The 20,840-nt window shown below is 43.2% G+C and overlaps 1 protein-coding gene across 14 annotated transcripts; it reads right to left on the bottom strand.

The window, feature by feature from the left end:
* Positions 1 to 16,593: 16,593 nt before the first annotated feature.
* Positions 16,594 to 19,811, bottom strand: LOC4338167 (uncharacterized). Of its 14 annotated transcripts, none has more exons than XM_066310698.1 (10): positions 19,596 to 19,811; positions 19,468 to 19,509; positions 19,335 to 19,389; positions 19,133 to 19,206; positions 18,906 to 19,036; positions 18,715 to 18,778; positions 18,141 to 18,367; positions 17,257 to 17,784; positions 16,871 to 16,967; positions 16,594 to 16,789 (listed from the first exon to the last, which is right to left on the bottom strand). In XM_066310698.1, the coding sequence occupies exons 1-10, from the start codon at positions 19,618 to 19,620 to the stop codon at positions 16,734 to 16,736; spliced, it is 1,299 nt and encodes a 432-aa protein (XP_066166795.1). In that variant the 5' UTR covers positions 19,621 to 19,811; the 3' UTR covers positions 16,594 to 16,733. The 14 variants fall into 14 exon arrangements, with proteins under 14 accessions (XP_066166795.1, XP_066166796.1, XP_066166789.1 ...); XM_066310699.1 differs by having other exon boundaries at positions 16,594 to 16,793; positions 16,875 to 16,967; XM_066310692.1 differs by having other exon boundaries at positions 16,871 to 16,970; positions 17,257 to 17,802; positions 19,596 to 19,754.
* Between the last annotated feature and the right edge of the window lie 1,029 nt (positions 19,812 to 20,840).

Here is a 20,840-nt window from a genome sequence, read left to right as displayed (position 1 = left end):
CGGCCGCTGCCATGTGGGGCCCACCGACGACGCGGGTCCCGTGGGACCCACATGACAGTGGGTGGAGAGGGGTGTGACGGAGATAGTACGGGTTTCCGATTTTGGGACAAAGTACTGCGTCCAGATGGGAAATAGGCCCAACAACCCCCGGTAGTTCAAGCCGTGTTGGTTGGCATCGAGACTATCAAAACGTTTGTTGCTAAATTCTCTCTACAAAATATAACGGATGTAAATATAGTAGTTTAATTATAGGGTGATTACATTATGTCCCTTATAAATTATATGAAAGTTTCATAAATCTCATGGTAACACGCTATTTACGCAGAGCGGATGTTTTTTTTATGAAATCCCCTCACTCGTACGCACGTTGTGATTTTTTCCATCCTCGCTCGCACGAATCCTTGAAACAAATTTAACGATTCAAAATTATGTAAAAGTTACAATTTGTAATTACACGTAAGTTATGATGTAATTACACTGTAATTTTTGAAAGAAAATTTATCAACAAATGTATAACAAAATCGTTTAGGATCAGCTTAATTCTCAACCTTCCATCTAATTTAAATCCAATCGTCTTAGTGTATAAGTTCCCTTCTTTTTCAACTCCCCAACCTCTAACGAAACAATGGTCTATCAACATTGTTTCCTTTTTTTTTGACTTTTTAATATAATAATGATTTATGTCACGCGTCTTACCTGTTATTTTTTTGTCATTTGAGAATCCAGCGGTCCACGGGCACTCTATTCCACCGACCTACAACATACCTCCAACACAACGACAAAATATGCAAATGGCAAGAAACATCTTGATCTATCTCTATCTACGATCTTGTCCATTATATATATCCTAATATTTTCTTGATGGTTTAGTGTGGTGGCCGACGAAAAGACCCATATCTTTCTACATCATCACCGATGAGACTGCTCTAGGGTGCTAGTGTTCTTTTTTATAAAAAAAACAGTAGAAATTAAGTCTACTGTGCTATATTAATATATCCAATAAGTTCCTTGTGTTGATTTTCATTTATGTTAAAAAGGAAACTTATGAATATCATGCATCTGTGTAACCGTAGGTTAAATGTTCATCATATTTTTTTCATGCAAGGAGTCAATGTTAGAGGAGGTATTATGCACAGATTGTAAGGACTATCTATGAGAAATTATGGGGTAAAGCCGTAGAAGCATGGCATCTCCTACATGTACAGGTGTAACAGGTCTAGGAGTACAAGTGTTCACAAACGTTAAAGTGTATGGTTTTACTGCATAATGCACGTTTTCTCTACCTTTCTCCATTAAGGTTTTGTTGTACAATTTTTTTTCGTTGTTATTTCAGAAGTTTTCTTTAAGGGGATGTCAAAATTTTAGCCAACTGAATCATTTTTATAACTTTTCTCATCCTCTATGACAACCTCCTATTACATATTTATAAACAAAATTCTATTATTTTCTTAGATAAAAGATTGGACAATTAATTAATACAAGCTAAATAGGGAATAAAGTTACAATTCATAATTTTTACCTACTTAAAAGATTCGTAGTATTTCTACAGTCCCACCCCTCTATATCTATTACCCTTTCGTCCCAAAAAAAACTCAACTTCTACAGTTTAAATTTTATCCAAAAAAAACTAACTTCTACCATCCTACCTACTCTCAGCACATAAAACGAGAAGTTTTATCTCTTAAATATCATTGCCTACCTATCACCATTATTACTTTTTCCAATAATGAGGGCTATTTTGGGCATTTTTACTCCCCACTAATTTTACATTGGGATGCTAGGATTGGCCTTTTTTTTTTGGGATTGAGGGAGTATTATAAAAAATTAGAGGTGTTTCTACCGTTCCACCTCTCTATTTCTACTATTATAAAAATAAAAAATGTTTTTGTTGGGTGCTTGGTACGTTGTCCGTCTTTCATACGTATTCGCCATCCATCTTTCACGCTAGCCCTATCATATATATCACATATATGGGTCGGCAGATAGGATTGGATTAGGGGAGACCTAATGGAGTAGCTCTCGGGAGGCCCATCAACCGTGCAATACTAATATGTGTCTGAAAGTTCAAGTGCCATTAATTAGGTTTTGGTGATTAATGACAAATCCAATTATGTGATACTGATGTTTTTATAAGCATTTCTTTGCCTAGTCTCATGTGGATATGAAAGTAGAGTGTGTGAGAGGTGATTCCCGAACTTCTTATGAGTTGAGATAGAAATATTCATTGATGGTGGACCTAAATCACAATGATGAAATGCATGGAGATCAAGCTATATGTATCACTCTTTCTCTTCATGTACATATTGATACGTTCATATATAATATTTCCATGTGAATAACAATATACATGTGAGACTAATGTTTTGTTTGAGTCTTTTCTCTTGTTTAGTCTCTTTACATTCAGAACATGAAGATGATGAAGGTATACATTTATTTTAGTGCTTATATTTGATAAATGCATTCTATTCTTGTATAGGGTAAGCTCCTAATGTTTCATTCTTTTATGCATACTCTTGCTTCATACAAACATTTTGTATGCATACATTTAGGAGGAGCAAATCATATATTTTAGTTATGCATGTAATCGATCCAAGTTATTCACTTTCATTTAATTGGGATCTTTACATTTGAGCATATATTTGAGTATATGACACTTGTGGTATTGATTAATACTCATCATTTATTCATATTTTTTTATACATGTGATGGGTTGGTCAACATGTGGAGGTTGCCAACCGGATCATTGGGACTAATAATTTTATTTAGTTGAATGAAAGAAATAGGTCCCAAGGATTGCAAATATGTTGATGCTCAAGTGATATAATTACACCTAACAATACCAAGAATGACAAAGTGAAGATATTGAAGATGTGGGATACGAAGTGGCTACCATGGCAAGACGGTGAAGGCCATGTGAAGCTCAGTCACGATGGACCATGCGGCGGTGAAGGGCAAGCAAGGGGCTTGGCGCCGAAGAACTGTCACGCCCAGAAATTCACGAACCAGAATTTCTAAGCTGAATGTGCATTAAACCCCCTGTCCAGGACCAGCTAGGGTACACAAATGACAATTGTTGACATACAGATCCACGTCTTACAAAAATATAAAAGATTACAAATGCAGCGGAAAAGATAAAAGCGAGCTAAGTCTGAAGACTTGACTCCTGCAGCGGGCAATTCCATTCCATAGGCATCCTTGACAGCAGCGACGAAACCAACTTCTTCGAGACATCTCCAACTGAGAAGAACTTCAACTCTGGTGTGGGGGAAAAGAGAGTAAGACTGAGTACTACCCACTGTACCCAGCAAGTCATACCGGAAGAGAAGGTATGATGCAGGATATATCCAAGGGAGGCTAAAGGTTCATTTGCACAAAGCAGGCATTTAAAAGCAGTAGTTGAAAGCAGTAAAACAGTTGTAGTAATTAATCCATATTAACCAATCACTGCTCAACGCTACACCACGTTGCAACAGGCCCAACCAACCACCTGAACTACACCAATTCAATAGCTAACTAGGGTGAGACTAATCACGGTGAATCTGGTCGACCGCCCATAACCGCGGGCATGGCTATTCGAATAGTTTTACTCTGATCAGAGGTGTACAACTGTACCCACAAGACACAGCCCCACGACATGTTTCCGTGCGCCGACATGCCACCACGACATACCAGAAAGAGACCATGACAGGACCCTTCGCATAGCCCCCTCTAACCGATCGCACCACACCTCAGGGTTCGCCCCTGTCCCCAGCAGGCAACGGGCAGCCCCCCTCTCGTGCCGCGGTGAATCCGGAAGCCGATCAACCAGACACCTCGGCCGACCCAACTCCATCACGCCCACTCTCGCCCGGGTACGTCGGCTAGAGGAAAGCTACACTACAAGCCCAGCCGTTGCCCACGCTGGCTTGTGGTAAGTACGATAAGTTCTTCCAGGGCATCCCGCGAACCGGTCCTTAATCGCCATGGGCACGACTAGAAAAACCATGCACCCACAGCCCACCACGTAGTGTATTTTAATTAACTAACACCATTACGGTGGCACTAATCCAAAGCTATACCAATAATGTCTATGCATTAATGTAATTCCCCCTTTGTGTACTACTTGAACTAAGCATGGCTAAGCAATCCCTAATCCAACATCTAATCATTTTGATACCCAAGTTATCAATGGTATAAGGTAAACAATATATATGGCTGAGTAGTAGGACCCATCCCACATGATATTATGAAATAATGCAACCTTTAATAGAAATGCGGGACATTTGTAAATTGGGTACAATATGATCAATTATAATGCATGACTTGCCTTGCTCTCGCACTGATGAGACCACAGCAACGTCTTCAAGAAACCGCGGATCGACGAAACGGCCGAAATCTATGCGACAAACAAAGCACACAAGCAAAACATGCTATAAGACTACTGAAACAGGAAACAAAACCATTTTTAAGCGGAGAGGGGGCGGCTGGCAGGCAGGCCCTACTAGAAGCGGCTCCAAGGGAGGGGACGTGGTGCCTGGCTCGGCACGGCTCCAAGTCGGCCGGCCGGCCATGGGGCAACGGTGCGCGCGGAAGTGGCGGCGGCAGCCGGCATGACCGGCGACAAGCGGCGGCACGCGGCGACGCGGCGGCACGACGGTGAAGCGCCGGACGACGACGACGGCGCGGCTCGGCGCTAGGAGGGAGAGGAAGGGGGAAAAAGGGGAGGGGGTGCCTCACCGGGGTTCGGCCGGCGCGGGAGGAGGCGACGACTAACGGCGACGGCGAGCGACCGGAGGGCGACGACGAACGGCGGCCGAGCTACGGGACACCCTAAGAGAGGAAAAGAGAGAGGTTAGAGGGAAAGAGAGGGAGTCCACAGCGACCGAAACCCATGGCCGAAGGCGGCGGCAATGGTGGTACTCACCGGCGTGCGGGGTGAAGCAGGCCCTGACGGTGGATTTGGCTGGGCGGATGGCGGACGCGGTGAGGCTTCACGCGGCGGCTAGTGACGGCTAGCGACGGCCGGAGCACGGCCGGAGGGCGGCGGCGATGAGTGAAGCGGCTCGGGAGCAAAGGAGGGCACGGGGAAGCTCGGCGAAAGCGAAAAAAGAGAGAGGGGGACACGGGGAGCGTTTTATAGGCGGAGGGGGAGGCGGACGTGGCCGGGGAGGCAGACGTGGCCGGGGAGGCTCCCGATTTCGCCGGCGACGTGGGAGGTGGAGAGAGAGCGGGGGGATTCGAATTGAATCCCGCCTTTGCGGGCGCGTGCGCGTGGGCGGGAGAAGGCGGGGCGTGGGGGCGGCGACGTGGGGGGGCGTGTGGGCGCGGAGTGGGGGCGTGGATGCGGAGGAAGCGGCGGCGTGGGCGGCAGTTGCTGCCGGTTGGAAGAGGAAGACGGGGCCGACAGGTGGGCCCCACCTGTCGGTGACTTGGAGAGAGGAGGGAGGGAGTGGGCCGGCCCAGCGAGCAATCGGGCGCGCAAGGGAGTGGGTTTACGGCCCAAGAAAAAGGAAAAAGGGAGGAAAAAGAAGAGAAAATGAAAAGGGGGATTTTCTTGGGATTAAATAATGCACATGCTCATTTTTAATTGGTTAAAATTATTTCCATGGCTCTGAAAATTCCACTAAAAATCCTGTTAGCATATTTTGACATTTAGAACTCAAGAAAAATTCCACATGTTGATTCTGATTATTATTTGCATTTTTTTGATTTAGGGTTTCTCTCTTGCCTTTAAACAAATAATTTCTTGCAACAATTTATTAATTGAATTTTGGCTAGGGAGAAGAACTTCAAGGCGTGACAAGAACCAAATCCAGTGATGAAGGGCAAGTGACGGCTTTGTCATGATGGACCGTGCGAGGCCATTTGAAGCTACAAGTAACCGCATCAATCATTTGAAAAAGATATGGTGAAACGGTTTTAGCATTGGCGTCCCTTAAGACGATGAAAGAAGGGACAATTTCGTTTTTGCCCCCACTTTCATCTCCAATATTGATTTTGCCCCTACTTTTTAGGGTTTTCATTTTTGCCCCCAGTTTTTTTTGAACCGGAAGAGGCTTTTGCCCCTGTTTTGGATGGAGGAGTTAACGGTGTTAAGTAGGACATTTATACCCTCTTCCATCTCTATTCATTGATGTTGTTTTTGCTTCCATTATACATGGCTTTGGAAAATTATTATCTGTTAGACTATTGCCAGGGGCAAGAAAATGGCGAGGCTGCTGGGGCCGCCAAACGGCGACATGTACCTTACCTCGAACACATCGTGGCATCACCTACCGGTGACCCTGCACGGCTGAGGTCCACTAGAACGTCCGGACGCCGATGACCCTGTGCGGCTGCCTCCACTAGAACGTCCTGACGGGGGAGGTGTTCCGCACTGTGCTGGTGTTCGATACGGCGGCAGAGGAGTTCCGCACGATGCGCAGGCCGTGCGACTACTCCCAAGATGCCGACTGGACCAGCCAGCTCAACGGAGTACAGGGCACCATGGCCGCTTCGTCGTACGACGCAGACGGCGACGGAGTGTTGGCGCTGTGGCTGCTCCGGGACTACGACGAGGAGGCATGGGAATGCGTGTACCGCGTCGCCGCCGGGTTCCTCGGCGACGTGGCCAGGATGATGGGGTTCTTCGTCGCCCACATGAGCGACGACAGCGGTGGTGGGGACGCACTGCTCCGGTCAAGTCAGGGGCATCGGTATGGGGTTTACAACCTCAAAAGACTCAAGAGGGGCGAGGTGGTGGCCGCCGACAGGGAGTTCGGCGGTGACGACGACGATGGTGACGATGTCTCCTCGCGACGCAACATGTCTACCAGGAGAGCTTCGTTTCTCCCGTGCACCCACCGCCGCCACCTACCCTCTCCCCGCCGCTCGTAGCCGCTTGGCCGCTGCTCGCTGCCGCTGACGGGAGGAGCTGCGCCCTAGCCGCCGCCGCTGCCAGGTCGCCGCCGCTGCCTGTACAATCGAGAGAAGCAGCGAGGTTGGGGGAAAGAATCGATTCTCCATTAGACTAGTGCCAGGGGTAAAAAAGTAAAACACAAATTCGAAAAAAATTTATTTCATTTATTTCTCTATTTTTTTACTGCCATATACCCGGTCCCACTAACTTCCATCCAAAGCAGGGGTAAACGCCTCTTCCAGTTCAAAAAGGTGGGGGCAAAAACGAAAACCCTAAAAAGTAGGGGCAAAATCAATATTGAAGATGAAAGTGGGGGCAAAAACGAAATTGTCCCATGAAAGAAAGATGGGAAGAAGGCATTCCTATTGGTATAATTCTCTTCCTATTTACATTTGAGTTTAGGAATGCCGTACTATTAAGAGGGATGCAATGTTGAGGTGTTTGTGTATGTCTCGGTGCTCAAAGTGACCTATCATAATGCTACCTTAAGAGAAACCCAAGATTTAACATATCCTTTAAGTGGTTTTAGACTTTGTTTTTGGTTGAGTTGGTTAGTCCTCTGAGTGAGCTTTCCATAGAATCCAAGATCATAAAAAACGGACTCCCGAGCAAAAAAGTTATGGACGTTTTACTCTGTGCTTTCCGGAAATTCCGAAAAATTATCGAAAATTCCAAAAATGGCTACGAAACTGAGATTTGCTTATATAAATTTTCAGTTTTTTCTGAAAATGCTTTTCGGAAATTCCGAAAATTACAGTCTTGGCCTCCAACGGCTAATTTTTGGGAGGCTCGGGTATATAAACTCCTCCACCCCTCCTTTGAGTGGCTGCTGTTCTTGGACAACATTAGATACATCCAAAGCCAAATAGCTATCCTCATTTCCCTACCTTTGTAGTGCCTCTTTGTGAGAGGGATTTGAGAAGGGGAGAGAGTTGGATTGAGAGATTGAGAAGTTGAGAGCTAGTGAGCTTCACTCCATCCTTTGTGGTGCCTCTTTGTGAGAGGGATTTGAGAAGGGGAGAGAGTTGGATTGAGAGATTGAGAAGTTGAGAGCTAGTGAGCTTCACTCCATACTTTGAGCACTCAAGTTCATAGCAAGCAAATCTTCGATTGTATTTGTTACTCTTGAGACTAAGGTCTCCTAGACGGCTAGGCGTCGCCGGTGAGCACCCAAGGTTGTGGTGTGCCACATAAAGTTTGTAAAGGCTTCGATTTCACCTCCGCAAGGGAAAAAATCAAGAGTGAAACCGAGGAGTGCATTTGTGCAACCTCGTGAGGAAAGGGTTAAAATAGACCCGGCCTTGTGGCCCCTCAACGGAGACATAGGATCCGTGGATCCGAACTTCGGGAAACAAATCAATGTGTCTCCTCTCTTAGGTTTGCTCGTTCTTACCATCTCTCATATTGTGCTTGAGCTTGTTTTTACCCGATCTATTTGCATGCTTAATTAATATAGTTGGTGATTTTATATCTTGTTTAGATACCTTGTTTGTCACCTTTTGATTAATATACATTTTGTTTGTTCGAGCTACAAGTTTATAGTTAGTGTTTATTCCGTTATCCGCCGAACTTTTCGGTTGAGACCAAAACTTCCGGTATGGTCAATGAACCTGTGATGTAATTGAACATGTTTTGGATAGTGATTTGTGGATGTAATTAACTGACTTGTCATGTAACTGACTTGAGGATAACCTGCGATCTTTGTTTTTTTTTCTGAATTTGTGATAGCCTGTTTTGTGAATTTGTATTAATGTGAGCTGAATGTTGTTAATTGGGCTATAAGATGTCAGATATGTGAATGTTAATTGGGTTTTGTATTGGATTTTAACTGAGCTCGTTCTGTTTGATATATGGGCTTCTTGAGTATGCATGGCCCAAATTCAATTTCATTGCAATGCTTGGGTCTATTGGGCCTTTTGAATATGTATAGCTCACTTAATATAGATGGATATTGTATAATTGGGCTGAATTTATTAAAAATCTAATTGGATTTACAATAGACCTAGCCCATAAACAGGTTGCTCACTACATGGGCCTTAACAGGCCACATAGAATCTTATGACGATTTTTAGGCTTGATAGTGACGAAAATGGGCGTCATAACTCTACGACGACAGAAGGATCGTCACTAGATTAATGACAAAAAAAAAAGGTTTCGTCATAGAATACTGTCGGTGATATGGGCCTGGGGGTCTCTAGACTAGGCGGGGCGGACGCCACTCCCTCATGTGACTAGGGGTCGGGCTCCCCCGACCCCTTCAGCGGGTTGCCACGTGCGGTGGGTTAGGTGGCCACCTTCGAGCGCTCACCTACCCGCATTAATGACGACCTGAGCAGGCGCGCCACGCCGCATTTAATGGGGCGTGCAGCACGCGCTAAATTGGTTTGTGACCGGTTGAATGACTAATGGGACACGGGGTGTCAGGCGTACTATTGCATGGGTCAGGGGGCGAGCTCCCTGTCTTGTCCCATCAGTCATGATGACGAGAGGTCTTAACCTCTCATCCCGGCCAGAGTCGGTCCATCCGCCCTGGTCAATTGGGGTTCCCGTTTCCCGGTGCAAATAGGGACCCGGAAGTCTTCTCCTATTAATAGCAGCTGACATGGGCGCCCTTCGTGTCAGGCAGCAAGATTTGATAGGCCCCATCATAAAGATGACGTGCGCTTGCTTCCCAAGTCAAGAGACAAGACAGGCATTTAATACAAAGCACTTCTCCACCGGAGCTAGGTTTTTGGGCCCATGTGGTAACCCCTTGAGGTATAAAAGGAAGTCCAGGCCTAGTAAAAGGGGGAGGGACGGATACGAGACGATCCATTGGACGCTCCAGAGCAGTCTCTAGCCCTGATGATCAACACCACATTTTACTCCAACAAGGAGAGCTTGTAATCCTTCACTCAAGGAGCATAGCACAGGAGTAGGGTATTACGCTTGTTAGCGGCCCGAACCTATATAAACCCTTTTGGTCTCATCGTCTTTGTGGGCTCGACCCCCTCAATATCACACGGCTTCGCTCACCGAATCCTCGAATCTCACCCGCTGCCCCCGGCCGAACTCACAAAGGGGGCCTCACAGCCTCCCGCTAGAGAGGGTCACCCCTCTGACAAACGCCATTAGAGACGCATGATAGGTAATGAATGAAAATTCGTCACGCGAGCGTCAAAGATTACACAACATGACGTAAATTTAATGTTTATGACGTAAATGAAACGCCACCTATCATAAGATCTCTTTTAGTGTTACCATACCGGAAGTTCCGATTTGAATTGAAAGTTCTCATCACTCTAATATGCTATTAAGTTGTGAAAAAATTTGAGAACGCCTATTCACCCCCCTCTAGGTGACATCAAGATCCTTTCAGTGTCGTAGTCCGTCCAAGCCTCTCTTCGACTCGGTCATGCTCGGACACCCTTCCGCTGACATAATACCTTCCATGAACGCCGCCGCCGGACGGACAATCGCGCTCGCACCTCGTGTGCCCTCACTACTTACGTATATCGACGAAGCACGTTACGCTACCCTACCAGCGTCGAGACCTCTCGATGATCTACACTGATGGACACCATCGACCAACCAGGCGCAAACCACAGTGTATAAGCCCTTGATTGCTTAAGCTTCTTCCTCTCAGAATTTGCAAGCTTAATAACAGCGCAGTTGCGTAACATAGATTTTTTTATTGATTTGTCTCTTATCTACTTATATACTCCGTACTTATTAATTTACTTATATATTATATTAGTACCAGTAGAGATGCCATTGGGTTGGGTGCCATCCACGATTCATATATGCTTTGTTGGCTGATGCATATGTGACAACATGCTCAATGCATGCTTCGTGATATTCCTGGACATGTTTATATCGTAGCCTTTTTCTTCGAACTTTTATGTTAACTTTTATCTTTCTCTACTATTATATATCCCTATCTCTACTTTTATATCTTTCTCTACTATTATATAACACTATCTTTACTATTATAAAAGTTTTTATAAAAGTTTAAGATGTTTTTATCAGAGTTTTTTCGTACATCGTGAAAATTTGTGTTTGATTTCTATTCGGCTTGGGCTTGACTTGTCCGTGGCACGCAGAATCCAGACGCGCGATGGAGATGGAAGGCAGATTTTGCGTCATGTCTTGACTCCCGATATCTCACGTCTCAGCGTCACCATCTTTTTTTTTTCGTCCGCTCTGTGTTCTGTCTCCGGCTCGTGTGTCGCATGGCCCACCGGACCGTGCCTTTCACGATCATTACCGATCATGTTTGCAGTTTGCATCGTCTTGCATGCAATGGAGAAAAGCATGGCGTCACTGATGATCATGCGGCATTGCTGCTGACTGCCAAGAATTGATTTGTCAGATGAGAGTTTCATGTATGCGTGCATGCAGCGTGCACTAAAGTTATAGCCATTAGTATGGAACTATAGTTTATGCAAATGAGTTACACATCCCAAATTAAATTAAAGAAGAAATATTTCGGTTATTACTCCCAAATCTATATTTTCCACTTCCTCGGAGCTAAATTTCATGTATCAAATTTGCATTCAGTATCCATCTATCTATACTTAATTAAAAAAAAATTCATAAGACTTCTGATGGAATTTTCGTCTGCTACTCGACTCTCATCATCTCGTGTCATCCCACATTGTGCCATTAATTGTTACACTACACCCGATTGAAATCTCTACTATTATAAAAATTGAAGATGTTTTTGCTGGTATTTTGATACGTCATTTGTATTTGAGTTGGTTTTTAAGTTCCTCCGCTTTTGAAAATACAGATCAGTGTACGAGTCAGATTTTAAGTTCGTTTGCTTTTGAAAATACAAAAGAAGTCAGATAAGAAATTTTTTAAAAAAACATGCATGCTAACTTGATATGGAAGTCAGATTCCTAATTGCAGCTCATGATTTTATAAAAAAAAATCTAAGCGAATTCCCACCGTAAATTTTATCCTAGCTAAAACCGTATAACAATAATAAGATTAAAATAACATTCACCCATTGCAACGCACGGGCATTTTTCTATATTATAGAAATTGAAGATGTTTCTACCACTACTTTGGTACATTGTCCGTGTTTGAATTGGTTTTTGCGTTGGTATACATTGGTATATAATTGGATTTTCCAAATTTTGACTAGCAACAGCACGATTGAAGTTGTTTCCGTTTAGTCCGATTGGTATGTCGCGAGTCCATCCGTGGCTCCGCTTTATCCACGTATGTGTCTCCGTCGAGCATCGTTGTCCATGCAATAATTATATACATTGGCAATACTATCGAAGAGTTCGATTAAATTACGTTTCACTACTAGAAAATGTGTTTTTCCATGGGGCCAAAAAGCATTTTCCCTGGCGGGGGAAGGTCCACATGTACGCATAAGTCTGCGAAAATATTCGCAGGCAGCCCAATGGCCCGCCTGGGCGGCATCACAATCTTCGCAGGCGCCATAACCACCCCGCCTGCGAAAATGTGTTGGGCGAACAAAAAAAATCGCCACCCCCACCCCCACCCTACCCACCTCCGGCCACGCCGCCGTTGCAGCCCTCCCAACTCCGGCTGGATCTAGGGTTAGGGAGAGGGGGAGGAGGTGAGGGGAGGCTGTTGCAGGGGCGCCGCCGCCGCTCCCCCTCTGGCCAGATCTGGGAGCGGAGGGAGGGAGGTTAACTGCCACCAACACTACCGGGAGGGAGGGAGGGGAGGGGAAGCCGCCGCCGCCACCGCTAGGAGCAGCAGTCGCCACCTCCCTCCGCCAGATCTAGGAGGAGGGGAGGGGAGCTGCACGGGTAGTCGCTTGGAGCCGCCGTCGCCACCGCCCTCCCCCTCCCTCCGGCCGGATCTGCTGCCGCCGCTGCCCTCCCGCCTCCCCGCTTCGGCCAGATCTGGGAGGGAGGGGACGAGAGTCGCGTCCGGGTGGAGCCGCCACCGCCACTTGTGGTAGCCGCTACCGCCGATAGAGAGAGAGAGGTGGGGGGAGAGAGGGACGTGGGAGGTACGGGACGCAGGGGAGAGAGGGAGGAGTTGAGGGAGAGGTGGGAGGTGAGGGAGAGGACTTAGTTTTTTTTTTTTTTGACTGTTGCGACGATTTTTATGATGCCTAAGCTATTTTGCAGGTGGATCTCTTAAGAGGTATTTTTGCATGCGGACAACGATATCGCCCACGGTTGTTATTTTTGCAGGTGGCCATTTAGCTCCGAGAGGCCTACCTACTTAGAAAAAAATGTCATCATCTGGGAAAATGGTTTTTCTGGTGGGAAAATGGTTTTTCTGGTAGTGTTTCTGCTAATCATCTAATTTTTGGTTTCATCTAGGACTGACCACCATCACCATGAGTACCAGCACAATATACATACATACGAGTTGTTACTTTAGAAGATGAGTTTCCAATCAAAAATAATATACGTACGACGCTATTGTCTGGCTCCAGTGTACTACCGAAGCAACGATGAAAGCCTCACACACGATAGATGATTCAGGCTATATGATGAATTTTAGTGTGCGCCTGTTAGCTGTTAGCTGTGCCCACGCTGTAACACGGTCGGACATCCTTAAGATGATACCATTGTACCTATCAAATATACTTGATCACGAGGTGAAACCGTTACTATATTTTTTTTCTCAAATCCCGTTGCAACGCATGGGCCCTCTGCTAGTATCTATGAAATAAATGAAAAAGTATTCAAACTACATACAACGAGTAATGATCTAAAGTTGTACATTACATATCACTGCGATTTTAATTTAAGCTATGTGCAATTTTATGTAGATGAAAACTTAGAAATTTTGAGACGCGTGAAATCTAGTAAATTCCGTTCTTTAATTGTTGCGCTATTCGTATGCTTTTGTTGCAAAGCGGGATATTTGTCGTAGTTGCCATGTGTTCAGGTTCAGATGTGTTCAGGTTCAGTTGTTTAAGACCCTGTTTAGATAGGATTAAAACTTTTAAGTCCCTATCACATCGGATGTTTGGACACTAATTATAAATATTAAACGTAGACTATTAATAAAACCCATCCGTAATCTTGGACTAATTCGCGAGACGAATCTATTGAGCCTAATTAATCCATAATTAGTCTATGTGGTGCTACAGTAAACATTCTCTAATTATAAATTAGTTAGGCTTAAAAAATTTGTCTCGCAAATTAGCTTTCATTTATGTAATTAGTTTTGTAAATAGTCTATATTTAATACTCTAAATTAGTGTCTAAATACAGAGATTAAAGTTAAGTCCATGGATCCAAACATCACCTAAACAATCAGACATGTACATATATATTTGTGCGATTGACCTCTCTATATAACAAAAAGAGTGTACTAGTAGTAGTAGTATGACAGACATGAGAAACTACAAAACATCAACGATGCAGGCAATCTAAGTCCCTGTCCTTTATTCCTGACAAAAAAAACACCAAACCTATACTGAGCAGATCATTCCTATAAGAGGCCTGCGTCAAGGGGATCCCATCTCGCCATATTTATTCCTGCTATGTGCAGAGGTGTTCTCGTCCCTGCTGAATGCGGCAGAAGAAAGGGGTGATCTATCCGGGGTGAAGGTTTGTCAACAAGCATTTACTGTTTGCGGATGACTCGTTGTTACTCCTAAAGGCAGATGAACGGAGTGCTGAGTGTCTGCAGAATGTTCTTTCCTTGTATGAACGATGCTCGGGGCAAACCATTAATAAAGAGAAATCTTCAGTAATGTTCAGCATGAACACCAAGGAAAATGACAGGGAGAAGTTCAGAGGGGCACTGGATATTGGAGTTGAAGCATGGAATGAAAAGTATCTAGGTTTGCCGGTGTATATGGGGAGATCAAAATCAAAAACCTTCAGTTATCTGAAGGAGAGGGTGTGGAGGAAAATTCAAGGTTGGAAGGAAAAACTTTTGTCACGGGCTGGGAAGGACATTTTAATCAAGGCGGTTGCACAGGCGATTCCCTCCTTCGCGATGTCTTGTTTCGATCTGACAAAAACTTTGTGTGATGAAATTAGCAGTCTCATTTGCCGCTTCTTTTGGGCGCAACACGATCGGGAAAATAAGATGCACTGGATAGCCTGGGATAGGTTGTGCAGTCGGAAGGAGAAGGGGGGGCTGGGTTACAGAGACCTGCATCCGTTTAATCTCGCCAGGCTTGGCGGCTTCTGTCCAACCCAGACTCTCTATGTGCAAGAGTTTTAAAAGCTAAGTATTTTCCAGATTTGGAGGTGAAGGAAGGCCCAGGTATTTCCTATTCATGGAGGAGTATCGTGCGTGGTGTACAGGCGCTGAAGTCTGGTCTGATATGGCGGGTTGGCGATGGTTCTGAAATTGATATATGGAAGGATCCTTGGATTCCATCAGGTATAACCCGACGGCCAATTACTCCAAGAGGAGGCACAATACTGAACCGGGTAGCAGACTTGGAGAATGGGACAAAGAATTGATCCAGGATATTTTCTGGGAGGAGGATGTGAGGAATATCCTAGCTATACCGCTGAATATGGGGTCAGAAGATTTTGCAGCATGGCAGGTATCTTCACGGTTAAATCGGCATATCATACTCTAGAGGATCAGCGAGAGCATCTAGCGTCTCGACAAACGGGAGAATCCTCGTCGGGTGTTGCTCGCACGGCGAGCCTGGATTGGGGGAAGCTATGGCGTCTACATTATTTCCCGAAGGTGAAGCACTTCCTCTGGCGTTTTGCCCACAATACCCTGCCACTGCGCATGAACATTGACAGAAGAGGCATGGAGATTGACACACGATGCCCTGTCTGCCATCGTCTGAATGAGGATGGTGGCCACTGCTTCTTCAAATGCAAATATGTTAAAGCTGGCTGGAGAGTGATGAATTTGAAGCATATCAGGTTAGAGCTGATGCAGTACAGTTCTGCTTTGGATGTGTGCAAACATATTCTGAATATGAAGGAGGATAAAATGCTGACCACTGTGCTGTTTCTTTGGAACTGGTGGGATGCAAGGAATAAAGTAAACGCTGGGGAAGATCGCAGATCAGCTGAGCAAGTGTATGACAGAGTCATGAGGATGGTTTCTGAAACTTCCCTGTTGAGCCCGGCCAAATCTCGACCAAACGTTCAAGCGCAGAGGAAATGGCATCCCCCTATCCTGGGCGAACTGAAGCTGAATTTTGATGGGGCTTTCTTTGATGAAGGCAAGACCGGTGGATGGGGATTTGTAGTACGGGACCACTAGCTGGAGCTGGGAGAATTGAGCTGGTGCATGATGCTTTGTGTGCAGAGGCTACGGCATGTCTTTATGCTCTGCGCGCCGCAGCAAACAACGGAATTTCTCATGTCTCAGTAGAAACTGATTGCTCTGTCCTAGTGCAAGCTCTCAAATCAGCTGATTATGATCAAGCTACGGCTGGTGTCATCTTCAAGCAAATCAGATTGATGTCTTTGGTGTACTTTGTAAAGGTTGATGTGTCTTTCGCCTATCGATCTTGTAATAGTTGTGCTCATGAACTGGCTCGTCGAGGGGCTAATTGGGACCCGGGTCAGATGTCCATTTGGACTGACCCCCTCCCGTGTTTTGTAAGGTCTTTGGTGGTTCGTGATTACACTGAACCAACATATCAATAAAGAGCACGGTTTGAGATAAAAAAAAAAAACACCAAACCTGATAAAACGCAACTGCTGCAATGCATACGGCACACCACCGCAAGCACAAGAATTACTCATCTGTCCTTAAAAAAAAAAAGGCAACTTCTAAGATAAACTCGGACACACGTTTGTTCACTTTGTTGTTTAGATTCATTCTCGGAAGTTAATTTTTTTAGGGATGGAGGTGTATAGCAGTTGCATTACTTACTGAAACTTGAAAAAGAAAAACACACACACACAATCTAAATGTACATGTCCTGCTACCCTTATCTGTTGTTCAGAAATATTGCTCCGCAAGCTATGATCACAATGACAACACGCACTCCCTGCACAACATAAATTCAGATAGTCAGAGAGGGGAAAGAAAAAGAGGAGAAAATGTCAGCACACATCGACAACTGACTTGCCTGATTAATCAACCGCCCATCCAATATTGGAAAACCATGATCATCACCTCGAGCAGAAACCATCTCATTTTTCGTTTTACTGTCGCTTGTGCCCTGCTTCACATTTCACAAGTTTGGCATGGGAGTGCATAAGTTCAGGGATCAGCAGGCTAAGCTGAAACTATCAGTTTAAGGATAATTTTATCATTTTGGAGAAGACATCGAGAGGTACTATATTTTCTAATGTAAAACTTGATATCTCCAGATACTAGTGTCTCGAGGCATCAAATTTTTTAGTTAAAATTTTAGTACCGACAGATACTTTCTGTAGACTCATAACATTAAAATTTTAGTACCAACAGATACTTTCTCTAGATTCATAAAATTTCTCTCATAATCATACCTGATCTTGCATGCTAGCTCCTCCCCTCACATTTGGTCTCTTGATATCAACTTGTCCTACAAACACAAACGAATCCAAGGGTGGCTCAAGCTCAACAAGCTCTCTCAGCTGCCTGCTTGCAGTGGTGATGCAGACATGGGGATGCATGTGTTCAAGAGAGTAAGGGCCAATGGCGGCGCGACGACGCTTCGGCATCGACCGCTTCTTGCTCCGGTTTTGGACTGTGATCACCATCTCTGAATTATCGAGGTCCTTCTCTCTGAATAGCCTACGGATTCTGCCTTCAGATGTGGTTGACAGAACGGCCTGTTGCTCGGTTGCATTTGATCTTTTGTTACTGAAGCTTTTGTCACCAGGAGGAAGCTGCATTTTGCCTGATGTCCCAGCCACAAGACCTGCCTCTGTGTGGCCTGAAACATCCTGGGTTGCTAGTGAACTAGATGACTTGTCTGAAGAAGACTGGGTGAAATTCTCTGAAGAAGCAGACAGCCCTTTTAGTGAGCTTTCTGATTTGATCCGCGTCAGATCCTGCAAGACCATGGAAGACTATGTAGATAAATTGTACTAGTACTTCCTCTATTCATAATTATTTGATGTTCAGGATAAGATTTGGTCAAACTTTTGAAACTTTGTCAATCCATTTTGTATTAAAATAAGTTCATAAAATCTAATGAATTTGTGATACTATGATAGTACTCAAGTCAAAAATGTGCATATCATTTTTTTTAAAAAAATAAAATAAACCAAGCATTTGAGAAACTATTGTTGATCAAAGCTTCAAAAATTTAACAAAATATCCTAAACGTCAAATATTTATGAACGGACGGAGTATATTAGGAGTGGTTTTGCCCTGCATTATTGATCTATTGATACAAGTATTATACCTGTGGAGAGCTGCTTTGAAAGGCACTTATCATTTTCTGCACTGCACTATTTGATCCACTTTGCTCCGGTGATTCTTTTGTGTCTTTCATCTGGGGATCTACAATAATTGCAGAGAAAACAGCCTTCTCCTGCAAATCATCCAGTGACATGCTCTTCCTAACTGAAGATTCATCTCCTTCTCTCGAAATGTTGGAGATATTTTCGACTTGTTTAGACAACAAGCTGTCTGAAAATTTTCAAAATCACCTATAAGAAAAGAAAGTTATCCATACAAATTGTACATTTTATCAGTGATTAAATTTCAGACATTAGCATTCCAGTTACACAGCCTAAATACGAGTTTGATGAATTGTACACTACACACAGCAAAGGTCAGATATTTGGGAACTTATACAACATCTCACATATATTTAAATACTAATATATGTGGATTAAATATTATGTTCTTATTAGCTAAGACATTAACTGCTTAACATTGGCACATCTGAAGCATATAGTCTGTTCAGTAGATCCCTAAAATCGTGTTTGCAACAAAAAAATGAGACATAATTTGAACACAGTTTGACAGGTTACCTTGAGAAAGTACATAACCATCAGAAAGCAGCTCTTGCTGCTTTCTTTTCACTGCAGAGTTCCTCTGAATAAAGGGAAAACAGTATAAACACAAGCTAGATAATTCAAATTAAGATGGAATTATAATAATGAATTAAAAAGGACTTGTGGTTTGAACTAACATGAAAATACCCTAAAAAGAACCACATTACCATTTCTTGGACCCGTCTGCGATCTTCATCACTGAGTAGGAACTGCAGCCTTAGAATAATGCTTCCTCCATTGTCAAGACTAAAATCAACATCCATAGTTCCTGACTCAACAACTGCTTTCATCTTCAGTTCTGTGGTGATTTGTGGGTTATTAGTTAAAACAGGCAGCAGTTCATATTTGTGCTGGCTAAGTAGAAAAAATGAACAATGAACTAACTGAAAAACACCTGCTTGTGATATTAATGATCTATCTGCATTGTACAGCAGCATCACCATGCTCTCACGAAGTGACGTAACTGGGCTACGCACATATTACATATACAGATATACTCCGTTAATTAGTGTGAGACATGCTGAAAATTTTCTTTGCATAAAACAAGGGGGATTTGAATGCAACTTGATGAAAATAAGCAGAAATGCAGAACTCACAATGAGAATTCGCCTTGTCCTATGCTTCCGTTGTACTCTCTCTTGCCCAATACAACTGCATCCATCGTGTTGTTTATATACAAAATCGTAGTAATGTAAGTGAGAAAAAAATGGTGATTTGAGGAGACCTAACCTTGCAAGAACAGTGGAGCTGTGGCAGCTGATGATTGAGCAGCTGAGAAGTAAGATACTGAACAAAGTCATTCTGTGCTTTCTTCAGATACTCATGTGAATGGAAAAATCATCAGAGAAAAAAAAAACCTGAGACATGGATGCTGCCAGGCATAGTTCCTGCTTGGTGCTGCTTAGAAGCCTCCCAGTTCTAATCTTTCAGAGCATAGAGAAGAGCAGCAGCTGGTGGATATTATTTCTGGCTATCTGTAACCACAGGTTCTGATGGGAGGCTGGGGCCATTGGAAGAGTCTATGTTTGTCACCTAGTCCTCATAGCATTCCCCATCACCACTGAGACTGTATTGTGGCCAGTATTTCTCATGAATTTTGTTATAACATGCCTTATTCATAGCATTTTTGTTATGGCATGCCCAGATCATAGCAAATCTATAGATCTTTTTTTGTGAGAAGAAAATTATAGGTTTGTTATAACATGCACAAGTCATATACTCTGTAGCTTTTTTTTAAAAAAAAAGGTCTATTTTACATTTCTGAGCTTTCACAAAGGTCTAAATTTCATCCATAAACTTTAAAATTGGATATTGCTCAGCCCTGAACTTTCCATACCATTTACTTTTTATCCTTTCACCAGATTCAAATTAGTTTTTGATGACATATCATTGTGTTTTAAGGATGAAAATTCTGTTGATCTTTTTTTTAAAAAAAATCCTAAATGAATAAAAAATGCTTCAAATTTACCACTTATTCTATATAGTATATACAATCTAGATTACTTTTGTGGGATATAAGCAGAATAAGGCTGTGTTCGGCAGTATAGTTTCCCAACTCACTTCCCTCTTTTTCCACACGCACGTTTTTCAAACTACTAAACGGTATGTTTTCTTACAAAAATTTTCTATATGAAAGTTACTTTAAAAAATCATATTAATCTAATTTTCAAAAAAAAACTAATGCTTAATTAATCATATGCTAATAAGTTCGAACGCAGCTTAAATGGTCCACAGAAAAAAAAACAGTTTTATAATATGTATAAAATAAAATTTTGTGCCAGACTAGCCTTGACTTTTTTAACAGGCCCAATCTATTTAGGTTTAACATACACGAATGTGCAACTGAAAGTTTCTCTATATTTTTTTTATGTTAAATGACATTTTGAAAAATGAAATGCAATTTCATGCATGGGTTATGTACTTGAATTTTAAAAAAATGATAACGGAATTAAAAATCTTAAATAAGTACTAGTGACAAATTGTACAAACAGAACTTGCATACTAAATTGTGAAACAAAGTTTAATTTTCTCTTAAAATATGATCTTATTTAGATTTATGTATTATCTTTTGGCAGGAAATTATATTTATGTTGCTTTAGAAA

This window comes from Oryza sativa, chromosome 5 (assembly GCF_034140825.1).
Source record: "Oryza sativa Japonica Group chromosome 5, ASM3414082v1".
Taxonomy (NCBI): domain Eukaryota; kingdom Viridiplantae; phylum Streptophyta; class Magnoliopsida; order Poales; family Poaceae; genus Oryza; species Oryza sativa.
The sequence above is the reverse complement of the archived record's forward strand: the minus strand, read 5'-3'. Positions and strand labels throughout refer to the sequence as shown.